Source organism: Acanthochromis polyacanthus, chromosome 16 (assembly GCF_021347895.1).
Source record: "Acanthochromis polyacanthus isolate Apoly-LR-REF ecotype Palm Island chromosome 16, KAUST_Apoly_ChrSc, whole genome shotgun sequence".
NCBI lineage: Eukaryota > Metazoa > Chordata > Actinopteri > Pomacentridae > Acanthochromis > Acanthochromis polyacanthus.
Genome location: NC_067128.1, coordinates 33,555,123 through 33,564,620, shown reverse-complemented (window position 1 = coordinate 33,564,620; position 9,498 = coordinate 33,555,123). Strand labels below are relative to the sequence as shown.

Genomic DNA, 9,498 nt, shown 5'->3' with positions numbered 1-9,498 from the left:
TCTTTAGAAACCCATGTGGGAAGTCATTTGAATGTAACTAACACTTACTGGATGCCACAGATGATTACTGCTGTCTGCACTCAACCATGAGAGTCTCCAACTCTGAGTTAGATATTTGCTTTACTTTTCAAAAGGAGCATTGTTGTGGAAGTCTAAGCATTTTAGTACATGAAATAGGGACCTTTGTGCCATATTTTAGTGTTTATTGTACCACTCATACAGTATGTATGTGTATACACAGTCCTCAAATAGCCCATTTTCCCTGCCTGGTCCTGTACTTTAAGACAGTAGCACTCCATTCAGATTCAGGCTCATTGTTTCTAATAACAGGATGCAACAGGAATGAGTTCATGTGTGCAAAATCATGTAAATATCAGCCATTGCATTACTTCTAAGTTTAAAAATCAGTATTTGCTCTTGTATATCAGAAAACAACATGTTAGATTTACTGTATTGAAACTGAAGGCCATACTGTAGAAAACTATGCACCAAAAGTCAACACGGTTTTCATTCCAAACATTCATGTCGTTATTTCTTAACCACTTTGAATATCCATGTTTGTTTTTGATCATGGCCTCAATCAGACAAATTTCTCAAGAGATGTTGTGTTTCTGTATTTTTCTTTAAAATACTCTAAAGGTGTTCTATTTGGTTCAAGTCTGGCGACACGGTTGTTGGAATATTCCTCTTCCATGCTTGTGGAGGTGTATTTTGCAGTCACACATTCAGCCTCATATCATTGCACTTTCATTTCCATGTTTCACTGTCAGGACTGTGCATCCGCTGTGGTTTTGCGGACCTGACCTCAGCGAGGGTCATTCATACAGGCTGACGTGATGCACTGCTCCCCAACTACCGGGCCGCGGACCTGTATTGGGCCGCATAGAGAGAATTGGAACGGTTTATTTTCTGTATTATTTCTGGCGGAGTCTGCAGGGTGTTTTATTTTGAAAAATGACTAGATTGTCTTCCCGTCTTTTCCGTCTGTGTTTGTTTCCCACATTGGACGTTTAACAAAGCTGGTAAAAATTAATTAAAAAAACAAACGTCTCTGGAGCTTCTTTTAAAAGAGGAATAAAAAATTATTTAATCATTATTACTCAGTTATGTGATGATTGGTTTGTCTGTCTGTTACCAACATTACTCATAAATGGACAGACAGATTTGTATGAAATTTTCAGGGAAGGTCAAAAATGACACAAGGACCAAGTGATTAGATTTTGGCAGTGATGCAGCTTATAATCTGGATCCACGGATTTGTTAAAGATTTCTGTATCATTGTGAGATAGCAGCATGGTGTACTGTAACTATGACAAATGAATACTGTCACCAAGTAAAAATCTACTGCTGTGGACTTATCGTGACTTATCTGTTGGAAATAATGCAAGGAACAGTTGATTAAATTGTGGTGGTGTTTCTGAGTCCCATCAATTTCCGCAGCCAGCTACATATTTAGGTCACACAATTCATTATCCGTACATAACGTACACATGCAGAACACGCCTGTGCTCAGCGTAAGGTAACTTTTTGTAAAAGATTTCATTTGTTGGAAATAATACGACTGAGCAGCCTTGGCGGAGCACTGCGCTCTCTAAACGGTTTTCTTGTTTGTTACATGTGCGATGACCGGTCTGTAGAAGACTTTCTTGAATCCGGTCCATGGTGTAAAAAAGGTTGGAGACTGCTGCTTTACGGTGTATGAGCATTCACAGAAACTTTGATTTCCACTGATACCCTCTCTGCAAAGTCTCAAACACTTGACCTTTGTTTCTGAGGTAAACTGTGAAAGCAACATCCTGTCCGCAGCATTATTTCAGTAGAACGACCGCAGTGATTAGTGCTGCAATGACTCACTCTATACCTCCTGTTTACTTCTGCAACTTAGTTTTCACTGATTTTTAGTTGACCATTGAACTTCCTGCATCCACTCATCAGATCTTTTCACATGGAGCCATGACGCAGACATGTACGTAGACACAATTCACACGTCTAAAGTTGACAAATATCTTGTATTGACAGGTCATTTAATTAGATTCATTAAAAATCACAAATGTACTCAGCTTTGTTTTCATGATCACAGGTGTATTCACTTTTGTTTCGAGTTTCTACTTTGAGGCCTGTGTTTTTAATATGGTCTTTCTAAAGTAAATACTCCACTTCTCAGCTTCGAAATTATACAATTACTTAGAGGTGATATAATTCTGAATGATCTGACATTCAGGTGACAGAGGTGTTCTCATTTTGTTTGTGTACTTCAGGTGTTGCTATGCCCTGAATAATTTCAGTAATAGCAAGACCTTTTTTGAGTTTAATTAAAGCTTCCACAATAGATTAAATTTTTAGTTGGACGACCTTCAAAAAGAATAGAATTGATGATTGTCAGTGATATGCAATAAGAACACGACATCTGTAGAGCATTCAGTGAACAGTCTCACGTGATCTGCTTGCCAGTTACAATCGTTTCCACTTAGCGGCTAGAAGGAATTTGGAGCCACTTCATTCTGCCAGTGAGTGCCGTAAAACAAACAGGTTTTGGCTGGATTCCTAAAAGTATGTCAAGTGTCAAGGTATCAAACTAGAGTACAAAAAATACGTACAAAATGAGGAAGAATTCACTTCCTGAGACTGAGTGAGAAAATTCTATGAACTCTACAGTGTAAAGTTGGTTCCCAAAAATATCCAGCAGAACATGAGGTCATTTGCACATAAGTGAAAATCCTCAGAAGAGACGTGGTTTCCAGGTTACTCTGTAGGTCCATTCACTGAAAAACTGTTCTCTGAGCTCCTGAGTCACCAGACAGCAACAGTGCTTATGTTGTGACGAGGGATGCCGGGTCCTGCCTCCATGCCGTCGTCATGGTGACAAACGGCTTCGGAAGCTGCGTGGTCGGATCATCATAGTGACTTTGCGTAGGGAGTAGTAATCAGAGTCTTTCCAGGAGTGCCAAACGATCCCATCGGGACCCAGCGGTCCTCTGGTTTTTGGGGTGTAGTGGCCTCCCTGCAGGATAAAGAGGAAGTAAACACTTGGCTCTTTATAAATGTGATGTGAGGGCTAGTTTGTGTATCCTTACCCTGTAGTAGACTCCATTAAGGTTGGCATAGAAGCACTGGTTGTACCACCAACCACCGTGTGAGATCTCGGCACAGATGTTGCCACTGTCCGGCGTACTGAAGGCCTGCTTGTCGTGGTACCAGCTGAAAGAGTCCTGCACCGTGCCACTGAAGCCCGACACATGGAGACGGTACAGATGCTCCTCGTCCTCCACACTGCAAACACAGAAGAACAGTGGGAAATTATCTCAGAGATATGGATTGTTTTGCAATAATCAGCTCTACACAAGTCTGTGCATGTGTTTGTCAGCTGCTTGTGGGAATGACAGCGACCTGAAGCTCTGGTAGGTGGCATGTTTGTGCTTGTTGCTCCAGTCCTCCATGTCGATTCGGAGGCTGTAGCGTCCCTGAGTGGTCATATCATGGATGTGGTCGTTGCCCAGCCAGAACTCCGAGTGCAGGTCACCAAATCCATCCTTGTATTCCCTCCAGCTGCGGTCAAAGCTCACTGAGCCGTCAACTCGCCGCTGGATCACAGTCCAGCCACCACCTGAGGCAAAAAAGCAAGGTATGCAAGGTCCAGAGCGTATCCCGGGTTCCCCTTTCGCTCAGCTGATTACTGCAGGTCGGGTACTCAGTGTCTTGCTCAAGAACACCAAAGCAGAGTGTGTGCTTGCCAACACAGAGATTGAAACTCCGGCTATTTGACTGAAACTTAGTCACGTCTAAGCCAGATTTCAACCCTGTGGAATGTGTCCTCATGTTTACATTCTTATCTATCACACAGTGCTGTCCAGGAAGGGTCTGATCAGTCTCCACTGTCAGAACAAGGACTGTGTGACCCACACCGAGCCCTGATCTGAACATCACTGAGTCAATCTAGGATTACACAAAGAGACAGAGGCAAAGGAGGAAGCCTAAATCCCAAAGACACTTGGAACAACCTACCTGCCAAGTACCTTAATAACAAACATTCAAGTTTACCTCACTAAGAGAACTGGTGTTGTTTTTAAGACAAAGTGGTCACACCAACTGATTGGACTTAAGGCTTTTCTGCCTTTTACACTTCATATGGACTTAACTCATGGATAAAGATTATTCATGGCATTGTCTTGGAAATCCTCCTTGCACTTGCACAACACCTGTATGTTCATGTGCAGTTCTGGGGACTCACCATCTGTTTCCATGTCACAGTAGACCTCTAAAGGCATGCCTGCCATCGATGGCACCACAGAGTAGAAACCTGATCTTCTCACTCCATTGTAGTAGATAGAGGCACAGTCTATGGGACAGTTCCTGGCATGCAGAATCTCTGAAGGAAGAGATTTTGAGAGCAGACTGAGTAGCAGAAAATCAACAAGTGGTATCTGGCTCCCTCTGCTGGGGCATCATCATCATATTAGCCTGTACCTGGGTGCAGAGCTTCTTGAGCATCCATGAGAGGATTGGGATGGACGATGTTGATCAAACAACCGGGACTCCTTTTTACTTTATCCATCAAAAGTGTCAGATTATGGAGTTGGTTCTAAAGAGACACACTCACAGTTACCTTTTGCAAGAAAATTGTGCAAAGAATTGCTCTAAAATAGTTTTAGTTAGGATAAGGAGCGGAAGTATACCTGAAGATCTATGATCAGAGACCCCTGTAGGTGCAGCAGGGTGGTGGCTTCAGCATAATGCAGCTCCAGCTCATGAAAACGCTGCTCCAAGGAGGTGTTCAAGTGGGCCCTCTCTTCACTCTGACTCCATATATGCAGATGCACACAAAGGCATTCAAAAACATGCAATACAGGAGTGAAATGTCGTTTTTTCACGGTGGGAATGTACAGTTTGTGAACAAAAAATGGGTCTAAAACTGACCGCTCAACTGCCCTTGACATCCTTGCATTAAACTCTGACATGCAACATCTGCAGACGGCCTGTGGACAAACAGGACGAGTCCTCTTATAAATCCTAAAGCCAGACGATTCTATTTCCAGCTCGTCCACAGAGGATAACACTAACTCCCATTACCACAGACCAAAGAGCCCTCTCCCTTTGCCCTGTGCTAATGTGCAGAACAACCAACGTGAGGCCTTTCTACCTTCCCCCTGTGGCCGCCGACCCGGCCATCTAAGAGACTCCGTATGAGCTCACTGCCTGAGAGGAAGGAGGCAACACGTGGAAGAGTAGGAGGCTAATCCTGTTAGCGGCTAAGTTCAAGGGCATGCTGGGTGGAAGCCAGCTTGATGACCAAGCACCACATTACAGCACAAAATTGCACACTCTAAATAGGTCATCTCCATTTTCTGTGCAGAAAGAACCACTTGCTGTCTTTGAAATTAATACGAGAAGTTAATCTCAAATCAAAGTTTATCTCAGTGGAACTGGCCAAACGATGATGTAAACATTTAACATAAAATCTGACTCTTAAAAGTTCTGTTTATTCTATTAAGCTTCCAAATGCAAACAATCAAAAAGTAAGTACAGCCACCGTCCATCCAGAGTCTGAGGAGCCTAAAGCCACTCCTGAAAGCAGCTGACAGGATTGCTGCTGATGGTTGACCCAGGCCTGCTAAGCCCATGTGGAAATCTCACCTGCAGCTCGAGGACTTTGATGCGGTGCCGGTGGTTCCTCAGCTCCTCCTGCAGCTCAGAGATGGTCTCTTTCAGAGCCACAATCTGCCTTTTCCTCTCCTCGTTCTCATGCAGCCAGTAGGAAACCTCGTCCGAGCAGCGAAACATATCCGGGCATCTCCGATCGTCCAGCTGAGGCAGCGTGGCCACCAGCCGGCACATCCCATCCTCCATCAGCTGGTGGATGAAGAGCAGGAACACCATGTTGTGTCAAAAAATAAACAGTTTTCAACAATATTCTTTACTGGGATCAAGGAAAGTGGCTTCTTAGATGAACCTGTGATTTTTTCCTTTGACAAAATGATAATTCAGCATAAAAAAAGAATAAATAAATGAAATAATTAGTAGATTGTAAGCCGCATACGCAATTATAAATGTTTATACACATATAAGCTTACATGAACATGCACATACACAATACGCCACCTAGTGTGCACAATTGTTATAGGGACTTGTGTCTGTTTTTGATTTTTTAACCACAGTACCCACAAATTTATCATTTCTTTTATACCACATATATAGAAAGTTCTTTACACTCAATATTGAACTGGAGTTGAAGGCTGCAGAAACTAATCAATTTCAAAATTAATATTCATTTTTGACTGTTTTTTTTTTAAGTCAAATCTAATTCAACAAGTATATAAGTATCCTTAAATTACACTTATGTGCAAAATATAATACGAAATAATGAGATTTTTGCCATGCTGCTGTATGTTGGTCATTGTGTGCAATGTGAGAAACCAATAAGTTGTTTAATATTACAGTATCTTTAAAAAAATTAGTCTTGCATCATTGCAGGTTAACGCCTTGATTTCTTGGATATTGTTTTTTTTCAATAATTGAGTCAAAAGTATATCATATCAAGTCAATTTTCTCTTCTTATACACACACAAACAATCAATTAGCCACTGTTTACGGCCCTGAAATCATGTTACAGCACTGCAAACACGCTCTGAAACAAAAACTATTGCTGTTTTGTGCTCCACTGAGAAGCTCTTTCACTGAGCTCACACATCCCTGGAGTAAAATAAGAAACCTGTAAGCTGTAATAAGTGTGTACTGCTGCTGCCTGGAGAACATCCCTTTGGAGCATGTTGCAGATGATTGCAGTTATTACCTGGTTAGTGTACTCCCCACACTGGGAACCCCTCCAATGCTTGTCGTGGTTGCGTTCAGGTCGTCTGCTTTGGCCTCTGGGAGCAGCAGGATGAGGATATAGATGGCAGAACACACGCTCCAGCCCGGAGGGTTGGTTAAGTACAGGAGAGACATCACTGCCAACCGGGTTAGTCTGTCCCTGATTTGGCAAAGAGAGCAGAGATGGCACACAGGAGGATGTGCTTCACCATGTGAGGCTCTGCTAGCTCTCCCTGGGAGGGGCAGAAATGAGAAAACATGTGTTCTATACAACCATCAGTCACAGCATTATGATCACTGACAGGTGATGTGAATAGCATCGAACATATCGGTGCTGTGTGGTGTTCTGCTGGAAAACCTTGGACTTTGACGCCTGGGTTGATGAGACTTAGACACCAAAATAAACCCAGAACAAACACACTCCTTCATGCAAATGGAAATCCTTAAAGTCACTGCAGGAAAATGCACCCCACCACTAACCCTAACCCATCGTAAAAACACCAATCAGTCAGAAACATCTTGAGGAACATGATAATAACCCAAGATGTTGACCTGACCTCCAAACTTCCTAGATCCATTCTGATCAAGCATTAACAGGATGCAGTGGAACAAGTTTGATTCCCAGAGGCTCTACTGAACAACTCAGAGAACCCAAAGGATCCACTGCCATGTCCTGGTCCAAACCCAATGGTGCAGAGCATTTTTGACAACATAGGGGGGACCAACACAGTGTTAACCCTAACCCTAATAAATGTTGTCCCAGAACAAGCACACTCCTTCATGCAAATGGAAATCCCAAATGTCACTGACCTACGCCTGCAAGAAAATGCCTCCCACCACATCACAACAACATCAATCAATCATGAACATCTTGAACATCTTCTCAGAGGCCCCACTGCACCACCCAGGTCCTCTGGCCCAGGCCAAATGGTTCAGAATGTTGACCACATAATGGGGATCTACGCAGTGTTAGGCAACTGGTTTTAATGTTATGTCTGATTAATTCACAAAGCCTTAAAGTCACCTATTGGCACACAAATCCACACACAGAGTCTTAGTCTCCCTTTTGTTTCAGTACAACTAATAGGACATGAAGGCGATCCACTCAGTCTATTAGGTTTGTCAGGTACCTGCTGCTCTCCAAACCATACTGATCCCATGTTTGAATGTCTTCTGTTCTCTTACTTTTTCCTTTACCTTTCTAAATACTATAAATGCATGCACAGTTACAATGACAAAATACAGCGTTTTCCTTTCTCGTTTTTGAGCAACAACAGACAAATAAAACTGTTTTCTCTTTATAAATCATGGCGTACTCACCCCAGTTACACACCATCTTCTACCCCACTCATGGCTCGCATTGAGCCAAGGGGTTTTCTCCATGTTCTTCCCTTTCTTGCCTGTATTTCCTCCCGTGTTGCTTCTTTCACTCCGGGTGCCTCGTGCTCATCTGCTGTCTCTCCCTATTTCTCCCTCACTCTCTTCCGTCTCGGTGTAGACATCTAAGTCCAGTAATCCACCCCTAAGAGGATTCGCAGGGGATAGGAGGAAGGCGCACAATCAGGGCGGCGATAATGAAATTAGGGGCAAAAGCAAACACATGGCAAGATGTTGAAAAACATATCTTTAATTTACAGGCGATATCCATGTTTCCTGCAATAAAATGATTAAATTAGTGTGTTGTGTTGTGTGTTGGTTGTATTTACTGATCACGATGTGGGAATACCGACTACTTTCATGGTTGTTTATTTTATTTATAGGGTCAGGGAACATTAATGAATGTCTAATTTAGACAGCAATAGACGTAAACATGCCGGATTATAGCAACAATGCTAATTTACATCAGCAGTCCCTAGGCAGGTAAGAAAAACACATAAGCGTGAGACATGGGGCAATAGGTCACAACAGAAGCTCACTACAAAAGTACACAAAGAAGTTGAAGGTCAGTGGTCACAAGACTGGTTCACGTTCAGCCATTGTTTAACCCTTTGACGCCTGTTGTCATGAATTTGCATCATACCACTTTTATCCAGACTGCAGCCGAGATAGCGTATCCATTTCCTCAATGCCTGTTTGTGCATATTCAGTACATACCTTGGAACCCTTTCTTAGTGCTGGTTTCTCATAGGACCAGTTAGAGTGGGACCTAATTATCATATGTCTGTTATTATTATTATTATTATTATTATTATATATCTGTTCTATGTGTAATAAATAAATTAACAATCTTCACTTATTTTAACATCAGCTGGAAAGCAAAAACACACAAAATTTTTTCTTTAGTTGTAAATAAATTCAGGCGTCAAGGGGTTAAGGTTAGTTCTGACGGTTGGTAACGCGGAACAGTCCCTTATGGAGAGTGGAAGACTGTTCCAGATCTTACAGGACTTCACAGAAGGAACGTTTTGTCCTGTGACTCCCTCTTTAAAGAAAGTCAGACATGCTGGGTGAGGTGGTCATACATTAGATTACAATGAGGAACAAAATAATCATCTTAGAGATTCATCATTTGGAAGAAGACAGTTTTTGGTTAGACTTAAGGATTGTGAGAGAGAAAAGAAGCCATAGAGTCTGTGCTTTGCAGGAGAACCTAATGCATGTAGCAGATATCTGTCAGAAAACTGACAGCATATATATTAAATAAACATCACCTACAGGCACAATAATCCTGCTCTAAGCTACTGATAATGA

The 9,498-nt window shown here is 42.3% G+C and overlaps 1 protein-coding gene across 1 annotated transcript; it reads right to left on the bottom strand.

Moving 5' to 3' along the window:
• Window positions 1-1,990: 1,990 nt before the first annotated feature.
• Window positions 1,991-8,450, bottom strand: LOC110951764 (fibrinogen-like protein 1). Its single transcript, XM_022194991.2, is given in 10 exon segments — window positions 1,991-3,001; window positions 3,075-3,270; window positions 3,388-3,604; window positions 4,229-4,366; window positions 4,465-4,579; window positions 4,674-4,793; window positions 5,632-5,847; window positions 6,788-6,819; window positions 6,822-7,040; window positions 8,128-8,450. Coding segments are annotated over 10 exon segments (1,416 nt in total). The 5' UTR covers window positions 8,144-8,450; the 3' UTR covers window positions 1,991-2,854.
• Window positions 8,451-9,498: the final 1,048 nt, after the last annotated feature.